Below are 21,416 nucleotides of genomic sequence, written 5' to 3'. Positions count from 1 at the left end.
GAATAACTAGCCTGAAAGAGGATTTCCTCTCCTCTCAGAAAGCACAGCTCCCAGAAGCCTTGAACAACAGCCACTATTAAAGATTCCACACACAACTCCAAAAGGACAAATCTGATTAGAGAATAAACCTCTTAAATGAATCAGCCACATTTAACAAAGGAAGTCTGTAAATGTGTTTAAACCTCTAGACTGAAACTATCAAGTCTTCTCCAGACACTCTTGTCTCTGAAGAGCGTCAGGGCTTTCTATTTTACAGGGAATTGATGAAAAATCAGCAGGTAAGGGGATTACAATTTTATGCCTAGTGGATAACACATTTAAGCAGCTTCCTTCACAATGTGGAGTCCAGACACGTACACGTAATGCTTAGAAATGCTGAGTAAGGAGGCAAAGTTGGGAAGGGATAGAGGGAGCAATTCCTGTCTTTGAAGTGTACTATAAACATTGACAAAGTCATGGCAAGAACTATGATAAAATTAACCTGTATTCTGCATTGTAATTTTGGTATTTTTGACCATAAAATATAAACCCCCAGACAATTGCTGCAGAATGGCAGCATCTCACGGGGTGCAGGATCTGACCTTGGCACTGTGGACACTAACAAATCAAATCAGTGCAACTTGGGAACAGCCAACCAGTTTTAGCATCTCCTCAAGTCTGTGGCCCACCACCTTCAGAAGCTTCACTGCCCAGTAGTAGAAGATTTCAGAAGCTTAAATTCAACCATGATTGCATTCTCTTGGTGGTAAAGCCCAACTTTCTTACTCAGGCAGGTTCTCTCCATCTTGACTTGGACCATAAGTTCCCTAAGGCAATAACCAATTTCTGGCTGAGGCCTCAAATCCCAGACAGTGAGCAAATTTGGGCATCCAAAGTTGTCTGTCTGCTAAAGCATGAGGATTCCCAAACTGCATATACTGTTTGCTCAGCTGCAGGCCGATTCACAGGAATTTCCTACCATTTTCCAAAGGAAAAGGATGCATACATGAAACATTTTGCATGGACATTTGGTCTTGGATATGGTTTTGTGCCTTAAACAGCTTTGCTTTACTACAAAGTCCTGCCTTCCTTCCAGCCATGAGTACTCTCTCTACATTGCCTGACCTGGATTTTGCCCTCTGCCCAAAGCAGAAGTACAGCAAACAATGAAAACTTCAAGATTAACACTGGAAAAAATTGGTGTTGGGATTGTGCAGCTGTAAATTCCAAACTTATACTGAACAAAAAAGAAAACAACAAAAAGTCTGTTTTTTCATAAGAGGGTGGGACTTGATCTCAAGATCCCTTGACAATGCTGTGAAAATGCTGGGTTTGACTTCAATTGTGGAGCAAGAATTTTTTTTTTTTCACTGAAAAGCTATGTATTAGTAACTGGACTGGGACCACCAACACACCCAGTCATAGGGCATTGAACAACTGATAACGACTAAAAAATAATTTCTGCTTACCAACTAAAGAGTGTGCTGTGGCAGCAAAAAAGAGCCAAGATATCTGAAGAAGCAAAAACTGGTGAATTAACTTTGCTGGGTGAATGCTCTTCATTTTAGTGCAGAATCTGACTGGCAAGCACGGTTCATTTGGGTAGAATTTTTAGAAAGCACATTTTTATGATGTCAGCTATAAAGTAAAACTGTAGAAAGCCTCCAAGATACCAAGCTAGGTGGTGCTCTATAAATTAGAGAGATCAATCAATACTGACAGTCTAAAACTACTTGAAAGTAAGACAGTCTTTAACTACAGTTCAAGTGAAAACCAATCTCATTGAATATTGCTCACTTACAACCTTCTCAATGCACAGCCAGTACTTTTTACTTTTTTCCATCATAGTTCTGATGAAACAGCAGGTGGAAAACTATTCCTGGTCACAACACTACTCTTAGCCAGAAAATTTCCAAGTAGAGCTGTCTGCAAATTTGACTTTCAAAAGATGTAGCAATTCCCCTTCCCATTCCAGTTTATCACTTTTAAGGAAGAAATAAAATAGCAAAAAGCACCCAAGCTGTTTCTCAATTAAAATGCAAAAGAAACCATGAAGCAAATGTCAAGGTCTCCAGTTGAGTACCACCACTGTGAGACTGTTCCCTTTTTAAAAAGCTGAATCAAAGGAATTCCACCTTTTTTCTTTGAGAGTGAAGAGTACACACAAATGTGTGAAAGCCAATGCTGATGTAACAACAGCAACTGTTCCAGGAGCTGCACATGCAGCTCACAGTTATATGGATAAAGCATTTGCAACTCCATATATAATCAGAGATATGTGGTGAATTTATCCCTCTTCATGCAGTAAGCTCTACTTTGCACAAACTTCTCAGTACTGCCCTTGCCTCCCCAGCCCAGAACTGGCCATGCACTGCCCTGGTCTTAAGCAACAGCAGGAACTTCAAGCAAAGACAGTTCCAAGGTCATTACAATGACAGGGAAAACGCCTAGTCCTAGGCTGGTGACAGAGCTTGTGATAAGGCAGAAATCTCTGGAATGAGCTGAGCTGGCTGTTGTGTGCAGGAAGCAGAGTAGGGAAGCCAAGTGTTACAGCTAACTCACAAGAAATGGTAACAAATTCAAGGTTAAATACCAGACATTCCTAGTTTACTCCTGAGGAAGAGCCCTGCAGCTCAGAAGTATTCCAAAGTGACGGACCCCTAGTGACACCCCAACCCCTCAGTCAAAATTCTGATGTCAAAACATTTGAGACAAGTTTCCAGAAAAGCTAGTTCTCCCTCCCTTCAGGGGCTGAATCTGGGAACAGATAGAAGAGGCATAACTCCAGAGAAGGTTCTCTCAGCAAAGGATGACAAAGTAGAAGGAAAACATCTGGACAGCCTGAAGTCACAGACCACACTCAGTGACAGAGAGCTGCAATTCCCTCACTGAAAGAGACAGAACAGAGGTAGTGATTTGAGAGATACCAGAGCCATATTTCATATTAGCTGTAAAACCACTGAATCCCAAAAAGAGAGGATGCACATAAATGCATTTCACAGACAAATGGAGAAGGAGGTTAATACAGACAAATGGAGGTGTTAATACTGGTTAAGACCAGTTAATACTGGTCTCATCATTTGTTCAGGACAAGCCATCAGCAATTCCTTGAATGGCCTGGTAAAGTCTTCTTTATTTCTTTCTTTCAATCCACAGACCCAGTACTCTTGTCTAAATGCACCCACTTTAGGTCTTACACAGCCAGACTCAGTAAAACACTGCTACTGCTCCCCACTGGCAGATGTGCTCCAGTGCAAATGCTACCAAAGGCCAGCAGAAAGAAGGGCAGCACTCACTTACCCTATTACTGCAGAGACTGCTGGGGTCAGTGCACCAGACTTGAGTTCTCGAACATTCACCACCTGAGGAACAGTCTTCAGAGTTGATTCAGTCAAGGAGGTGCTCACAGCTTTTAAGGAACAGAAAAAATCAGAGGGGAAAAAAACCAAACAGATGTAAAGAAAAATTCCATATTAAGCATTTAATTTCATTCAGTATGGCTTGAATAATTCAAAAAATATCCATCCAAGATTCTAAAACATATATAGTCTACCTGGCCCAAAACATTTGGAACCTCAGACTTCATTAGAACAAAAGAAGTGGGCAGCAATCAATGCAGTTGGTACAGCTTTTGTTTGCTGACCAAATCTGTTATGAACTCTCTCTTACAAATGTTGTAACATCTTCTGTTAAAAGAAATGGGAGTTTCTCAGGTATTTCGTACTAGCAGCTTACAGGAGAAAGGAAGACAAAGGAACACTGGATAGCTTAGAGGTGCAACAATTGCAGGTGTGTGCCACATTTTGTTGATGATCTCCTCCTTTGAGAGCACTAAATCCCTGTGAAAGCCCCATTCAACTGCTCAGAGGTCACTTGGGCAATTAGCCATCCTTTTACCTGGGGACTGGTTAGCAGCCATCTGCCTCTGCAGAGCTGCAGCAGCAGCTGCTTGTGGTGCTGGAACAGTGACAGTGGGAGCAGGGGCTCCATGTTTCACAGTCTTTGTTGCAAGCATTGTACTGTCTGCCCCTTGTGGGATGATTCTGTTTGAAGATGTAGGCACTAAAAAGAAACAAATTAATAAAAATATTAGTAAAAGGTTTCTCTATAAATCAGAAAGTCTCTGAAAGACTTTGCTGAACTGCAGTTCCTCTAAGTATACAGCTTCCTCCTGACAGGACTCATCTGCAGGCCATTCAAACAATCAACCCAATCTGTCCCTGGCAGACTTTGGTATATCCCAAGGAATTTAGTAAGTCTCAATAGATGTCATTTTAATGCCTTAAAGGACTTCCAGCCTGCTGTAACAGACACTTCTGCTGACACCTTATTTTTCTCTCTGGTTGCAGAGATTAAAGAAACCTCTCTTGCACAAGGAAAACTGAATTTTTGCAAATGCAGTTCTTACTGAGACTTGCTGGGCTCAGAACTCCTAACCTTGGCCATAAATGCAGTAGTACTCCAGTTTCTTAGTCTTTGGGCAATACTTTATGTCACTGCAATTTGAAAGAATCAGGCAATCACAAAAACACAATCAGTGAGTCAAGGTGTTTTAGTGCTTTTAGCTGAAGTTCATGAAGTTACAAAGCCACTCTGTTACTGCTCCTGGGAACCTGGCAAAGTAAATCTGTATCGTGCCATCACTCTTCTCCAGGGCTGAAGCACTGGCAGTGGATAATGCAGTTGGTTAAAGCTACCCACAAGACCACACTGGGAAGAGACACTGCAAACACAACTCACACAAAGTACCCAGGGAGAGGTGTTGTTTCCCAAAGGATGGGGACTGAGCCATCAAACCAGGCTGGACTGAGGGAGTTCGGACCACAGGAGCATGACGAGGGACTTGGACTGGGGCAGCCTCTTCTTCCTGGTCCACTGCTTGGGAATCATCATTCTCCAGTGACTGGGAAACTGAGGATGTTGAGCTGACTTCATCCAAATCTTCGTAATATCTTGCGGACAAGAAGGCAGATCGGGACAAACTTGCTGCAACATCAAAACCAAAATTCAGTATTAAGCTGAGGGAACCATCCAGTGTAACAGCCAAGATAAATGCACCCTATTTCAGGATGCTCTCCTATTGGCTCATTTTACTCATGCATTGATAGAATTTGTCTTCTTAACTGCCTGGAAAAGCAGCCTTCAACCAGACAGCAACTGAAGGCAAGTCCTCCTGAGAGCAGATGGGAGAACAGGAAAGGAGAAGCAGGGGTTGAGTAGTCAAAAGCTAATTTCAGGTCTCAGTCCCACAGCAAGTAAGTCACCCTCCTGGAAAGCATATGAGACTTCTGTAGTCACTAGAAGTTTACCTGGAGCTGTAGACCTAATTGGTGGAGTTTTCCTCTTGGCTAGAAAATTCCTCAACTGTGCCTGCTTCACTGGGGATAGTTTAGCTGGAAAATGGAAGGCAGTTTTTAGTCTACAGTCAAACTGCAAGTAAAAAAAAAAAAAACAAAACAACGTAATTCACATTTATGGCAGAAAGAAAGAATAAATTACCAGGTGCTTTGGGCAAAGGTTTGGCATGTGATTTCAAAGTAGTTTTCATCAAATCGTTGCGCAGGCTTTCAAGGTCACTGTCAAAACTGGGACAAGGCAGAGCAGTGAAAAAAACAGCAGGAGCAGATCAAAGCCAACCAAAGCAGGAACAAAATCAGGCCAAAGTAGCCACTAGAACCACTGCCATATCTGGAGGAACAATTGGCTCCTCTAGATACTGTGTAATGCACCTTTAACTATTTTGGAAACTTCAATAGTCATTCACTTCTTCCCCTGAAGTCAGACAGACAATCAGCAGTATCTGAGCCTGGAGGCTCTCTTATCCCATTTACTAAAAAACTCTTTAAACTTTTAGGGGAAATTTCTGCTAAGCATCAAACAATGTCCATGAATACAACCAATGAGCTTCTGTATTACCTGGGCATGGTTTAGAATAATCTTTATAATGTCCTGTTCTCCCATACCATGCCCACAAAACATCATTCTCTGGAGGATGCACCCTTGCACATTGCTGGGGGCAAGAGAGAGGGAGGAATTCATGTTTCACATACCTCTGAGCACTGTTTAGAGGTGTATCACTGGGAACACTCCACTGAGATGTCTGGTTGTAGAGGCGCAGCTGCTGCAGGCTGTTCACCAGGTGGTTGAGCCTCTTCCTCTGCTGGTTGATGATTTCCCTGTTATTTGCCAGGGTGTTGAACAAAGTCTCTCGCTCAGGGACTATCAGACGCCTGCAGGGATCAGATCAAGAGACAGGATAAGGACCATTCTGTGCACCTGGGTCACAGGCAGGCAAGCAAACACCAATCTGGCTACTGAAACTCAAGGTCAATCACCAAAGCAGTTGAATATGCAGCCAGTCAATTTATTTAGCCCATTTGCTTTAAGATGTTTTATTTTAGAAAGGTTTAATTAGTTGCCATCAATGAATTTTTGCAAAGCTTGCAGTTTGTTTTTTATAAGCTCTATTTGTACTGTACAAGGAGACAAGAAGCTTGTAACATATATCAAGCCAGAGAGTCTGAAACTATGGCTACCATTAGGTGTCTGAGACAAATTTTACTCCCAGAAAAAGATCATCTTGAAAAAGATCATACTGTTAAACAGAAAAAGGTCTTTCTCTCTTGATTATAGACTAATTCCCTATTCACAGATACAGTTCTGTACTCCAGTTTCAATCACTTACTTCTGCTTTCTCTTCTGTTCCAGGTGCCAGTCCCACTCCAAATCCAGAACGTCGTTCACATCCTGAACAGCAAACTTCACGTACTGGTGCAAGCGCCGGATTTCCTGCCATGCAAAATAAAGTGAGTTTTAAAATAATTTCAGAAATCTCAGTTTCAGTTGAAGAAGATGAAGACTCTGGGCTCATTCTGTCCAAGCCACATAGCACTTGTCCGTATTTCTGCCTGGAAAGTTTTGCCAGCACAACAGAACCCAATATGGTGAAAATTTATGTAACAATCAACAGGGTACACATTGTCCAGGGTTTGCCCTGGACATTACACCTCAGCTCTCAACTAAGAGTAATACTGTCCATAATATTTGCAAAACACTGCCAGGTCTTTACAAAAAGGATTTTACAAACACCAGGCATTATACAAAACAATCCTTATTTCAAATGCCAGTTCCAGAACATGAGTCATTTGGTCCCATCTTACAACATTGAAACTTCTAACAATTATAAGTGATCAAAGCTTTGCAGGCTGCTCACAAGGCTCTAGAATATTAGCATTCACAGACTATGATTCATGAAAGTACTCAAATGCTCACACCTCCCACATAAAGGCAAGGAATTCATTTGACTTTTATAGGTAGGAAAATGAAAATAAGTAAAAAGCAAGGACAGAGAGTAAAGTAACTTATCCATGACCACACAGCTGCACAACTGCAGCATCTATGCCAGAGACCTCTGGCTGCAGGCTCTGCTCCCTAAACAAACCCAGAGCTCAGTCTCATTCCTGTGATCCTTCCTGCCTGGCATGGCATGTCCCTGCCTTGAACTCCAACCTTGTAAAATGGAAATAGGAACTGCAGCTGGTTTCAGCTCATCTCAACAGAATGTTCACCTAAATATGATGAAGCAGCCAAGGAACACAGCTTGAGAAGAATTCCACTGTAAATGCTTTCAAGATACAGCACAGAATTCTAGTGGGACTTTTCCAACCTGAAAGCACACCCAGTCCTGCTGTGGGCTTAGTGTTAAACACTGCCAAGTCCAGGCTTCCTTTCCCCAGCACCTATTGTGGCAGCAAGTCTCTGGATACCAAACTGGTAGAGCTGGACATCAGAAAAGTCTCAGGGTCTTGAAAACTTCATTGAAAACTAAGACACAAGGCTGCCTAAGGGAGCTTTTCTCACCCAGGAGAATGGGGATGATTTCAGAGTCAGCACACAGCTTTCTCAAAACAAACTTCCACAAAGGTGACCCAAAAGCTCTCCCATTCAAATCCACTTCCACTTCTCTCCCACTGAGTTCTACTTTTCATGGTCCTTCCTCTACACAGTGAAACACATACTTCAAGATTATAATCTCTGAAGTCACAAGTGTAAGCTTTAGATGTCAGAGAGACATGCTGGACATCAAAGCAGGCATGCAATTAAGACTGAATCAATCAACAGAATCCAGGTGAAGATTAGAGATCAGACATAAAAGAAATTACTTTGTGTCAGCTGATTTCTAGTAACTGCATGCATGGTCTTGATACCTCCTGCCACAAAGATGACATTCAATTATGCCTTCAACCTGCCAGTCAAACCTCTCGAGGGGAACTTATCAGTGTATAAAAGACCAAGTATCATTTGTAGGGCACATTCACTCTATTTTGCTTAGGGTTAAATAGCCTTCATCACCAGAGCTGTAACAAAAAGTGCTTCACCCCTACTTTCTTTCTTGTCTTTGAGAGCCTCTTTATGTTCTGCTGGTTATTTTCCTTTGTGCCCCAGCTTTCAGAATATCATTAAGCTTTATGCTCCACCATCCATGAAATTAACCACACAATTCTGTAAGTCATAATAAATCATCAAATTGTTCCATAAGGCACTTGCTGAAGATAAAAATAATTCCAAGAACTCTTCTATAAAGTGTAGGAAAAAACCCAAAATTCTTTTAACTGAAATCTCTGAGCAAACACTACAGGCTGAGAAGGAACAGGATGTCAAGAGTCACATTCTAAGATTAGAATAGGCTTGGATCTCAGGTGAACTACATCCCTTCTGAAGGAGTTTTGAATCATCACTGCAAATGGCAAGAACAGAGAGGAGCTTCAGGAGAGGATTTCCAGGATCTCTTGCAAACTCATGGAAACCAAAGCTCACCACACATTTACTAGACTACTTACTGAAACAGCAAATACTTAGGGCAGAACAACAATGCTAGGAACTTGCACACACAAGCCTAAGTTTTATTTTATTTAAAGCTCTCTATCAGAAGTTGGCTGATATGATTCATACCTGAAGCTGTGCTTCACTCTTGGGATCCAAAGGTTTCTTATAGAGCAAGTGTAAATACCCTGAGCTACGATTCTGTTCGTTCTGTTCTTTAGCCTCTTCTACCCCTGCAAATCCCTCCAGCAGGGTTGTCTTCAGAATACTGATATCTCCATGAAGTGACTGCAAAGTGAAATAGAACAGATGAGACAAGGTTCAAGGTAACATTTTCTACTGCCATTTCTAGCACAACCATTTCTTGCAATTTCTGAAAGCACAAAGGCAAATGCCACCTCCTCATTAACACAGCAGAGTCAGATGTTCCATCTACAGTTCAGGTGTAGCAGGTTAAGGAGGAACATCAGGTGAGGAATAGTCACTGCTGGTTCACAGTTTGAAGATAGCCTGCTCACCTCTGTTGTCTCTTTAATTTCCAAGAGGAAGGTGTGAAGATCATCTGACTCAGTTCGCAACATCTTCATTTCCTCTGGAGTTCCAACTTGGAAACAGGCTTTGGAAGTCCGGGCCTTCAGCTCCTCCATCTCCTTTTGAAAATGTGCAATCTGCAAGGCCAAGTGGAAGAAAGGGCAGCCACTGAAAACACAGCAGGGTCTGGAACAAATGTCTCAGCTCTTGGATCATGCCTCAACTACACCATAGACACCGGTCACTTTGCAGCCAAAGCAGGAAATGATTCTTGAACATTAACAGGAAAGAATACTCCATCTTCTCAACACAGTGACTGAAGATGACTGAACAGGACACACAAATAACAACTACAGTCTGATCATCTTAGGAAAAATTTCCATTCTGATTCCTAAACTACTTACAGACACCATCAGGACACAGCTGAATGGAAGTGTCTGTGTGGCAGTATGAAGAAAACTGCTTGAAAATCTCACCTCCTCCCTGATTCCTGCAATGACAGGGTCTGAATCCTTCCACTGGTGGGTCTGTTTCTCTAAAGCTGTGCTGGGGAGTGCTGATTTGCCCTGGGGGAAAAGAAAGACAAAACCAAAACCAATATTAAGGATATATCCATTGCAACGGGGAGCTTAGAATATCAAAAAAGGTCTGGTGTTAGAAACTCCATTCAGACACCATACACTCTGATTATAGCATAAGTAAAATACAGCTTTCTATATGCAGAGACAAGCAGAGAACATTTTTTAGAATCACAGATTTGCTACTGTTTCCAAATCAGAGCTTAGCTAATCTTTTGACTTATGAACACTAGTTCAGTCCAAGGAATTCTAAGCAATTTGTGGGCCATGAAAAACATTCACCCTCCAAAGAACCCAGTCAAGTTCCTGTTACCTGAGTAGAGCTTGGCTTTGCTGCTGATGTGGTGATTTTGGGTGTCTTCTGTACCAAAGAAGCTGGAGGAGTATTTTGAGCGGGGCGTGCCACTGGAATTTAATAAGAACAACAGTAATTGATGAAGTTATACAAAGCTTGAGGAAATTGGCTGTGATCAGAAACAACCACCACTATCAAATCCAAAAGCAGTAGTGCTATGGGCCCCAGTGCAAGAACACACCTTCCTCAGGTGCCTTTTCACTTCCATTCAACTTGGCTTGTGACTACTTTGAACTCTGGTCAATGCAGATGGAAAGCAAGGCATTGCTTTGTGTGGCTGCCCAGAAACATTCAGAGCACTGAAAATGCCAGAACTTCTGGGTGAACTTAAGCAGCTGAATATAATTATTTCACACATGGCTCTCTGAGAAATAGAGCACAAATGGAAAAAATGCTCAGTTTCAAGAAAAAGTGATTCACATCATGATGGTGTGCTAATCAGGAGGGCCTCTGGAGCAGGGAAAGCAGCAGGGAAAACAAGCAAGAAACCAAATGAAGCTCCTTGTGTCCTAGAACTTTTAGAATGTTTTTTTATAAGAAATTATATCCAACAATAGGGATCAGACTCCTACCTGTGGTAGGGACAGGAGACGAAGTCTTCAGTGGTGTGGCAGGAGGAGCTGCAAGGGGTGTGGACTGGCTCAAAGAACCTCCAGGAGCAGTTTTGGAACTAGTTGAGAAGGAAAACATTGAGGAAGTGCATTGCCCACTGCTACTGGTGGGAGAAGAGGCGTCTACAGCACTGAACCTGCAACAGAATGAATAAATGAATGAGTGAATGAATGAATAAATGAATGAACATCGCCTGGGATCAGCAACAACTCAAGCTCCAGATAAAAAAATCACAAGTGTAGCTTGTGGAGACAGTAGGAAGGAGCCATCCAGGATAATTTCTGAATACATGGAACCACAAAGACTTCTGTCTTAGATCCTCCCATGAGCAAAAGCTAAATGCCTGCAAAAAATACTACCCTGCTTCAAATGCACCTCATCATTTTGTTCCAACTATAGCAAGTCTGAGCTGCCCTTCAGTGTCATCCTCAGAGTAATGCTCAAACAGAAATTCTGCAAGAAAATATGAATTTCTATTCATTTGCAAACTCAGCTCCTCAAGGCAGCCAATTTAAATACTCAGCCAATTCACTGGTGTATCATTTGCTTTATACACAAAATATAAAAAGCCCTAAGAGCTGCCATCAGATTCTGGTGTAGTAAAGATTTTTCTAATTCAAAAATAATCATTTAAACCATCAGAAATGTCTTATGATGCATTTACATGAAAGTTCTTCTCCTTAAAAAGCAGCTCCAATTAACATAGCTCTGTGTTTTAAACTACTTTTTCTAAAAATAAAGAGCAAGTCTCAGGAGTTGGAGGGAAGAGTGAGTAAATGACATCTGAGAACACTCAAACCCTTTTTGCATAGTTTCTAATAAATTTTCTTTTTTTTCAGCGAATGTGAACAAGCTTTGAAGATTCCAGATCCTGTGCTCAATGAGCAAGTGTCCATTTCAGATCAGAACCAAAAGGTCTGGCACCTTCTCTGCTTAACACAGAGTGGCAAAGCAATCCATCAGCTGTGGCTCCAGCTTTTTCTCAGACTGGGGGTAAGGAACCTTCAACAAACTGTCACAGAAACTTGTGCTATCACCACTCCACTAAAGCAGTTCCAGACAGAAGGGATTTCCCAGCATGATTTCCTTAGCCATGATTTGCATCAAACCAAAGCATGGAATTACTGTTTGAGGCCTATGAAACAAAGACATACAAACCCCCACTAAGTCTTTGGCAATTTATCAGTCTAAATTTTTGGCATTGTCCCTTGACTAGTACCCATGAATGTAACATCTGGCATAGGAAGCACTGAGGATTTCCACAGCCACGACACTCTTGGATAAAGAGGGGCTTCCTCAGTGCTTTGCTGAGAATTTGAGGAACTGTTGTCAGGGCAAAAAGCCAGACACCATCTTCAGAACTACCATACGTTATCCATGCCTGCAGCAATTTAACAAGTACCCAGCCCCTGCATTCACTGCTGAATCTATTTACTTCTCATTGAGGTTCACTTTGACTGAAGAAGCTGAAGGTGTAAAAGATGGCTTCTGTGCAGCAGTTGCTGTGGAGAGCAGGGGCCCAGGTGAGCTGTCTGCAGCTGGTTTGAAGTTCATGGACCCAAAAGAAAAAGAGGTGGCAGGAGCTGTTGTAGTGCTGCCTACAGAAGCAGAAGTCACGGATGTCTTGGAAGAAGCAGAGAAGGAGAATGTTGCTGCCCCAGTCAGAGCAGGAGTCTGGGCTTGCTTGGAGGTATCAGTGGCAAAGGAATATGGTGGAGGATCACTGCCTGTGGAGCCAGGATTCTTCACAGCTGAGGGCATGAAGGAAAAAACAGCTGCTCCACTTGCTGCTGGAGTCTGACTTGAGGTGGGCACAGTGGGAGTAACAGCTGGTGCTGTGTCAGGCTTTAGAGAAGTTGGAGGAGTGGTTGGACTTGTGGCAGTACTCCCTGCAGAAAGACAAATGGGAAAGGAGTAGGCTCATTTGGCTGCACTAATGGCAGAACGTATTGCAAGGCCAAATCTGTTTGATTGGGACAGCTCAGCACTGCTTGTTCCACTGGACAGTGAAGAAGAGAGATGGCAGAGCTGGGCTTGTAGTCCCCAATGCCAGCAAGGGATACAGAAACTGTACAAAGTCACGATCAATACAACAATCTGTCCAGATTAATGTTGTCTGCAGTTTCCTGTGAAAAAGCTTCACCTTCCTCCATTGATTTTGATGAGGTTCCTGCCATCTCAAATAAAATAAGCAGTCAGCACACAAGTTAGCCAGCACTGCAGGAAGGCAGGCTGCCAAAAAACAGCATTCTGGTGGGGGAAGGAGAAGCAAATTTGGGCACAGGGAAGAAAATGGTGCATTTGCAATTATTTCTCCATTAATGCAGACAAGCAAAACAATCACCTGCCTACATCACGCTATACAGGGCAACACATCTATAACTCAAACAAAACTCCTCTTCACCTGCTGATACAATTTTCACAGTGCTGAGGAAAGCTTTAAATAGGATTTAAATTGAGTTTTGTTTAAATAGGATTTTTCTGCAGTCAAATGCCATGATCTCCTGTGGCAAAGCCATGGAGGAAAACCATCACCTCTCTGAAGTGTGCAGGCTATGCTCAGAGCTGGGCAAAAAGCCTCCTAAAACTGGTTTGTCCCTATTCTCCAAAGGCTGATTGCATAAGGAAGTCTAAATGTACAGCCTACAAAGTGCTTGAGATCCCACAAACAAACAGGTTTAAAGGTTGGACTCTATGACCTTAGAGGTCTTTTCCAAACTAAATGATTCTCTGATTTGGGGAACAGGACTAGGTAATTTCACACTCATGCACAAAAGACAGGGAACAGTCCTGGGAGCTCAAAACACCCAAGAACTGCTCCCCATTATCATTATAAAGAAAAGATATGTTTTCTGTGACCACATGTGTCTGACTACTGAACTGACAGATCAATATTCCAAAGATCCACAAATCCAAGTGTTCCCTAAGCCCCTGGAGTACTCACCTGCTGACTTTGGAACTCTCTCCCCGACCAACTGCAGTGGCTCTGCGGTCACAATAAGTGACCTGACTCCTGGGTTTTGGTTGATCATGTGAAATGGGCAAAGCACACCATCCGTAGAGAGCAGGATCAGAACTGGAGCTGGAGGAAGGATCTTCTCATCACCTGCCAGAGACCACACATATAAGTCCTGCAGTCAAAGCTTCCTATTCTGTTCCTACTGGAATTGCCAACTTCATGTGACTTCCTTCACACAATATTTCTTATATTTCTACCTTCTTGCTTTCATTTGCATCTTTGTTCCCTTGCTTCTCTGTCAGTGCTCAGATCTCTTTCTTTATCCTTTTGTATTCCTTTATGTTCCTGACTTCATGTTTCATAAAAGGGTTATTTGACGATTGAATGTCATCTCCTGAATGACAAAGCCCAGCTTTCACCCATCAATTCTCATGCCACGCTTTTTCAGATTTTGAAGCAGTCATTTTTCCTCTCTGATACTCTGCTCCCTCCTTCAGTTCCTTTCAGCAATCCCCACATACCATTGGGTCCTGTCCCCTCATTAACATTCATATGCATAAACTACAAAATGGAATTGCTACATAGGAAGCTTTTTAACTTTAAAGAAAGCCAACATCAAACAAATATCCCCATGATCTGAACCACTGATATAAAATATTTGTGTTTTATGCAGCTGCTTTGTGAGTCTGCTTCAGTACAAACATTCTCAGAACAGTTAAAGGCCCAGAACACTCTCTGTATTTTTAAAATTCTGTAATGGATTAACTGTGCTTAATTACACACAAAAACCCAAACCTAACACATGTAGAGTGCAGGAAAGATCTGCTATAATCATGGTGCTTTGTTTGTCAGGCAGCCCAGTGAATAGCCATTTTTCTTTACTATTGGTTCTTCAGGAAAAGCATGCTAGGGAAGTGCAGTTTCCACCTGGGAACAAGCTCCAGGACAAATCAGGTTTCTCTGCAACCTAAACTTGCTGTGAACTACAAAGCCAATTAATGTGTAGCCAAACCCTTGTGTCAGAACACAGGGAATGTCAAAATGCTTCTCGAAAAACCTTTTTAAAAACTCTGAGGCAGCACAACACAGGCTTTAAAAAATCTGTCCTGACAGATTTCTTAATCCAGTAATTGTAGAGATTAACAGAGAAAAGGCTTCAAATTCAATTTGGCATTCAAGCACAATGTTTGACCTCAATTCCCTACTGTAGGTTTTTTTTCAGGTAAAGGTCTCAGTTAACTGGCACCCTCCTGTGCTCTTCAGGAACTCCTGACTGCAGTACTTTCCACTCTGCCTGAAGGTATCTCTATTTCCATCTGTCTCTGGCCTTCAAGATAGAATTCTCAGAATTCACTGAGATACAACACAATAGTTCAGATGTAGCTTCAGACTTTGACAGAGTACTTTGAAGGGCCTTTAGGCAGCAGAGAAGGTACAGCAATAATGCAGCTCAGATGTAGAGCACAGCAGGGTTTAGGCAGTACAGACCCTGTGCTGAATTAAAACCTACGCATTCACCTCAGTGATCTTTTCTGTTTCTGGCTTTGAAACCAACCCACTTTTCCTTTAGTTCCATGCAAATGTACTTTATGCAAAACAGTTTTGCAAAAGGACACAAGTGACAAGAATAAAGAACATCTCATGGGCAGCCTGAAATCCCCAGTGTTAGAACACAACTCCTTTAAACTCACTAAAATCCCAGTTCTGGGGACAGATGTAATTCAAGAGCTTTGTTTGCCATGTCTGTTGGTGTCATATCCCAGGATGCTGAAAGCTCCAGGAAAGAACTGTGTTTAACACCTCACCACTGAATCCTTACACAGAAGTAAAGACATGTGCTGTGGGTTTGGTATTAAAACAGCAGCAGGTGTGGTGGTCTGCCTTTCAGAATGATCTCCCAGAACTCTGAGCACAAGGCTGCCCCTCAGAAATATCAAACATACTGAGATTTTTGGACTACTCCACAAGAGAGACTAACAAGACTTACTGATCACAATGGGCATGTTACTGGTGTAGTCCACAGCAACCCCAACGGGCAGAGTGTCATCGCTTTTATCTGTCAGAGGAAGTTCTGCTCTGCTGGAGTCCTCCAAAACCCACGATTCCCAGTTCTGCAAAAAGTAAAATTATTGTTATATCAACTACTGCTTTGCTGTGACCAGCCCTCTTCAGCACTCCAGTCTACAACAGACTGAAACACCAGCTAGAGAGTATCTACTTAAATTTGTCAGATTAACAAATGCCAGAAAGATCAGGGTCCTTCACAGATTTTTGTGTGACTTCTCATGTATCACTGCATGTCAGAGGTCAGACATTTTTAATGCTTAGCCTCAACTGATGGCCTCACATCAATCACTATTATAGTGAGTTTGACCAAATTTTGAGGCTGAAAAGTGAATAACAAAAAACAGACTTCTGGTACTTGGTTCACAACACACATCCCTTGTTCATCTAAGAATTATCATCAGATTCTGTACAATTTAGAAGCTTGTTTAGTTTTGGGAAGTCTTAAACTCATCATCTCATTGTATTCCAGGTCTTATATAGGTTATACTTGGGGAAAGAAAATGTACATTTGCACAGATGCAAGACAAAATATATTCCACAAATGGAATAAGAATATTACCTGATCCCCCTGCCTGGCAAGAATGCTGACTTCTGTGGAAGCTGCTGAAGCTGCCAGAACTAGATCCCTATAAGCATGGATACAAATAGGTTAAAACTAACACGACAGTCCACTGCAAGGTCTACAAGAAGGGGGAACACAATCTATGGAGAAGCACTGACCCCTCAGACATGCATACCAAGGGAAGCGGTTTGCCATGACTCCTGCCACTCACCATTCCTCAACAAAATTGAGGAAGTAATGATGCTGTCTCTCAGTGCAGCTCGTGTAGCACGGCTCCATGAAATTCACAAACTTCTCTGGTCGCTTCTCTTCCTTTTTCTGTAAGATCAACATTGATAATTTATCTTTCAATACACAAACCAAGTAATCTCCCTTAAATTTGACGGTATGAAGGCATACCAATAATATAGTAATTGAATCTCAGCAGAGAACAGATTACTCATTGATTTTTATGTGGATCCTACTTTCTCCACTTAATCCCCCAACTCAATCCCATGATTTACAGCAGTACCAAACTCAAATTCTATGTGGTATTCTATCAACAACAAAAGCAACTTTGCCAGTCATGAACAAGTCAGGAACAAGCAACAGACATTTGTGTTGTTATGACTGCTGGCACTTACAGGCAATATGGCTATGACCACTTGTGGTGACATCTCCAGTGTCCCATCAGCCTCTGCATACACGATGGCAAAGACATACGTGCCAATCCAAAGTATATCCAAAACTGAAAGAGAAAGCAAATACCTCAGCCAGAAAGACTTTATAGTAATATTTTCTTGTTGATTTTAACTGTGCACAGCACAAAAGGAAATTACAAATAGCAGCTAACTCCTAAACTACCAAGCATAGGAATTACAGAAAATCAGACTGTAATTTCATAAGCAGTGCTATAGAGTTGCTATAAGTAAAGACAACAGGGGGAAGAATGAGCAAAATACTTTTAAAGAGAAAACAAATTAAAAGGTAATAAAAATACGCACCTTTAACAGGATTGTCTGAGTCATAAAAGGGAGGACAAGGGATTACTTTCTTCTCCTGGAGATTCTGCAAATAAAACAACTCTTAAATAAACAGAAAAGGCAATGAACAAATCCAACTGCAAGTTTTGCAGAAAGCCCAGAGAACTGGTTTAGAATTCACCCATTCTTTAACAATCATGGGCCACTCTGAAATCATTACTTCAGTGACCAGTGCAAACCTTAAACTAAACCAAATACTGGCCTAAGACACTTGAATATTACTGAAGCAATTGGGCAGCATCACATGGCTCACACCGTGTGCAAAAAAAACCAAAAAAACCAACCAGCAATATACCACATTTCAAACTCCTGAAAAGTCATAAGGCCTTAACACCACCAATACTTACAGGCAAATATTGTACCACAGTGCCATTTTGCCTCCCTGCAGCCAGTTGTTTTCCCTTTGGGCTCCAACACACTAGGCAAAAAAAAAAAAAGATAACTTCATTAGCCCTAAGGAACTGGAGAGTTACAAGCCCCACAAAAACAGGACCAATAAACTAAAACTATTTTTTCCACTCAAAGAAGTCATGAATCTGAATCAAACAGGGTGCCATCCAGTCCCAGAGAAGGCAAACTACACAGGTCAAAACCCAACAGGTGATGATGCTTATTTGCATGTTTTCCTGGAAATGAGTCAAGCCTGAGACAGCACAAACCACAGGTGGGCACACCTGGTAACTCACAAGATTCAGCTGCTGCAATCAACTGGGAAAGAGTAAATCCATTGCAACACATTTTCTGAATGTCACTGAGTTTAAACTCTTCCTTTTCATGAAGAACTTTAAGAAAACTCCTCTTGAGACAAGCAACATGTATTTATACAATTGATGTCTGCTCTTCAGTGTCCAATGTTCTGAGTGCCCTCCAAGGCTGCTACTCACCAGATGTGACAGCAGCAGAGGATGGGAGTGTGGCATAGACCTTCACAGAGTCTGTGACCTGCAGGACAGAGATGCTGCCATCAGACAGGCAGACGGCCACCATGCTGGGACTGGCAGGGCTCCACTTCAGGTCGTTGACCATGGCTGCACTTCCCGAGTCCTTGGCCAGTTTGTGACAAGCAAATGCATGTTTCTGCTGTTTTGCCTTTTAGGAAAGACAAACATACAAGACAGTCAAAGCGGAGCACAAAACCAAACTCTCCAGAAGTCACAGTTCAAAGCAGTTTTGACATGCCTATAAATTAATGTCTGATTAAAACAAGCAGATTTTGAGCAACTCCTTTACAAGACAGCCCTCACAGAGATAGAAAATCCCACCCCAGCTACACCTCTCCTCTGCTGTATTCTGAATAAAAAACCCAAACCAAAGCCAAACCCACTTGGCATATGCTGTACCTGATTTAGGAACGTGCGGACATCAAAAAAGCTGATGAAGGACCCAATCTCACTGGACATCATACAGACAGACAGGGTGAGGTTGTCACAGCTCAGAGCCAGGTGCTGCATAGGAAACTTCATGGGAACCAGAGTACTCTGAATATTCTCCACTTAAAACACAAAAGGAAGGGAAGATGGAATGAAGGGGACAAATTTAAATAGCAGGAATTGTTCTTGTAAAACAAAACAACAAATTTATGCAATAATCTTCAGTCCCATGAACAGCAGTTGTCAAAGGTAAGATGCAGAAAAATTGAATGAAAGCAAATCCCTTCATGTCTATCAATACAATCTTGAGAGCTGCCAAATTTCTAAGAAGAGAAAATGCCACTTTCTTTCCTCAGTAACCCGAGTAATGGTAAGTGGAATGATTTTTTGCTTTATTTATGTATACAGAGAGTGGAACAGTTACTAAGGGGATGGAAAACCATTTTGCACTCAGGTGGTGGAACAGTGGTTGCTTCTCCTCTCCTGGACAGTCATTTAGTCAGTGTGAAAACGCCCTCAGTGTGTCCCTCCACTCACACATCCCTGACACATACACAGGCTCACAGCTCAAAGAATAGCTACCAACCCAGCAAAGAATGGCCACCAGCCATAGTTCCTGCTTCCCCACACAAGAAAATGTGGCAACTCAAATGCCTGACAGAAAATGGCAAGGACTGTAACACGTATTAGAAGCCAAGAGCTCCACATCACAAACCCCTATAAACCTGTCTCTGCCAAACCCATGAGATTTAAGTGTGTCTTACCAATTTTATTGGGATCTTCTCCCAGCTGTTTCTGCATGAGAAGATCTCTGGTATGGAAAATCTGCAGGCTGGTCCCTCCACCAGCAAAGACCAGCCCATATTTGTTGGACACTGCAAGGAGGCTGGAGCGCTCTTTGGGAAGATCATCAGGAGCATCAAAGATGCGAACCTTCTTCAGTGCTCTGAACTGAAAATCCTGTTTGAGAGAGTTGGGAATAGGCTGTTCACATGCTGCCCAAGAGGAACAGTTTACTTTGACTTCTCTAAGACACTAAGTGCAGGAGCCTCTCCATGAGAGCTGCAAATCCCTGCCACACACCCAGGCAGCCTCTGGCCACTCGATCACATTTTCTGTCTCATCCATGAAAGACTGAGATTACACCACTTTTTTTTTTTTTTTTTTTTTTTTTCCCACTGGTTAAATCTTACTTGTACCCAGCACTTGTGTTCATAAAATCTGCCTGGGACATCTGACCTACTCAGGAGCCACACCAAAACCAGCCAAGGGATACAGAGGAAATGAGAAAGGAATAAAGAAAAGACAGGACAGGACTGAACAAAACTTGCTGCTACAAGGTACACATTTGCCAACCTACATACCAGTAACTCCAGTCAAGCACCTGAGTTATTTCCAAACAACTGCCACTGAATAAGTGCATTCCTGTAATCTGAGGAGGATGTGGGAACTCAGAAACTTCAGCAAAACAAACAGCCCAACTACCCTGTTTTTGAGGGCAGAAGGCAGCTCACAAAGTCCTGTAATCACTCCAGGAATCTGTTCCCCCATGTCCCTTCTTACCCAGCCTCACAGGAACACTGGGTGACAGAGGACAGGCTAGGCTGGCACCACACAGCAAGACTCCAGCTCTCACTGCCTCACAGCCATACATTCCCAAACCAGGAGATCCCAACACGAGGCATGCTGACAGGAGGACTTAGAAACATATCACCCAAAACAAGGTTCCTCCAACTCCACTTCATCCCTGAAATTGCTCGAGGCCAGGTTGGATGAGGTTTGGAGCAACCTAGTCTGGTGGAAGGTGTCCCTGCCCGTGGCAGGGGTTAGAACGAGCTTTACGGTTTCTTCCAACCCAAACCGTTCTGTGATTCCCTCCCCAGGCATTAAACACCCCTCTACACCAAGGCCATGCCAGCCTTCCCTTTTCCACCCTACAGGTTTGTACCACACTATACCGGAAAGTCCCCAAATACTTGAAAACACTCAGGATTGCCCAGAAAGGGTGTGGAGTGTCCCTCACTGGAAATATTCCGGGTCAATCAGAACAAGCAATCCTGTGCTACGTGCTCTAGGACGAACCAGTCCGAGCAGGGAGGTTTGACCAGATGCCCCACTGTGGTCCCTTCCAGCCTGACCCATCCTGCCGCTGTGTTTCACAAACACCTCAAGGATGTCTCCAAAAGCCCCGCCACATCCCAGGCCGACCCTCCCCGCCTGTCAGCCCCACGGTGCCAACCAAGCCTCCCCCAGAACCCACCACCTCTCGCAGCCCAGGCCGAGCCTTCTCCAAGCCCCGTTCCCCTCCGGCTCCAAGCCGAGGCGCTCCGGCCCGACTGAAACGGCCTGCCTACCCTCTCCCCCGCCGGCCTGCCCTCACAGCCCGCTCTCCCCGTGCCCCACCTTCATCTCCCGCTCGGGGATCACGTCCATGTCGTCGCCCATGGCGGCCCCGCGGCCGCGGTCCCGCCGGGAGAGCCGCGCGCCGCTTCCGCTTCCGCCGGGGCCGCTCCGGCCGCGCCTCCCGCCGCTCCGGGTCCTCCCGGGGCTCCTCCCGC

At 43.1% G+C, this 21,416-nt stretch overlaps 1 protein-coding gene across 4 annotated transcripts in view; it reads right to left on the bottom strand.

The window, feature by feature from the left end:
• Positions 1–21,416, bottom strand: part of NUP214 (nucleoporin 214) — a 38,745-nt gene extending 17,329 nt beyond the window's left edge. For 2 of the 4 annotated variants that reach the window (XM_021543507.3, XM_077787882.2), the window contains exons 1-24: positions 21,262–21,416; positions 19,623–19,818; positions 18,829–18,980; positions 18,373–18,577; positions 17,836–17,906; positions 17,450–17,513; positions 17,090–17,193; positions 16,678–16,784; positions 16,464–16,530; positions 15,825–15,948; positions 13,823–13,984; positions 12,314–12,767; positions 10,839–11,014; positions 10,225–10,316; positions 9,810–9,899; positions 9,321–9,470; positions 8,932–9,090; positions 6,665–6,768; positions 6,030–6,209; positions 5,479–5,564; positions 5,289–5,372; positions 4,720–4,965; positions 3,877–4,041; positions 3,280–3,388 (exon numbers count right to left, since the gene is read on the bottom strand). In XM_021543507.3, the coding sequence (XP_021399182.2) occupies positions 3,280–3,388; positions 3,877–4,041; positions 4,720–4,965; positions 5,289–5,372; positions 5,479–5,564; positions 6,030–6,209; positions 6,665–6,768; positions 8,932–9,090; positions 9,321–9,470; positions 9,810–9,899; positions 10,225–10,316; positions 10,839–11,014; positions 12,314–12,767; positions 13,823–13,984; positions 15,825–15,948; positions 16,464–16,530; positions 16,678–16,784; positions 17,090–17,193; positions 17,450–17,513; positions 17,836–17,906; positions 18,373–18,577; positions 18,829–18,980; positions 19,623–19,818; positions 21,262–21,303 (3,389 nt within the window). In that variant the 5' untranslated portion in view covers positions 21,304–21,416. The remainder of the gene's footprint in view (positions 1–3,279; positions 3,389–3,876; positions 4,042–4,719; positions 4,966–5,288; positions 5,373–5,478; positions 5,565–6,029; positions 6,210–6,664; positions 6,769–8,931; positions 9,091–9,320; positions 9,471–9,809; positions 9,900–10,224; positions 10,317–10,838; positions 11,015–12,313; positions 12,768–13,822; positions 13,985–15,824; positions 15,949–16,463; positions 16,531–16,677; positions 16,785–17,089; positions 17,194–17,449; positions 17,514–17,835; positions 17,907–18,372; positions 18,578–18,828; positions 18,981–19,622; positions 19,819–21,261) is intronic. The other 2 variants (XM_021543510.3, XM_085594169.1) reach the window with 1 other exon arrangement.

This window comes from Lonchura striata, chromosome 17, assembly GCF_050655825.1.
Source record: "Lonchura striata isolate lonStrDom1 chromosome 17, ASM5065582v1, whole genome shotgun sequence".
Classification (NCBI taxonomy): Eukaryota; Metazoa; Chordata; class Aves; order Passeriformes; family Estrildidae; genus Lonchura; species Lonchura striata.
This window is presented reverse-complemented; position numbering and strand designations above follow the sequence as displayed.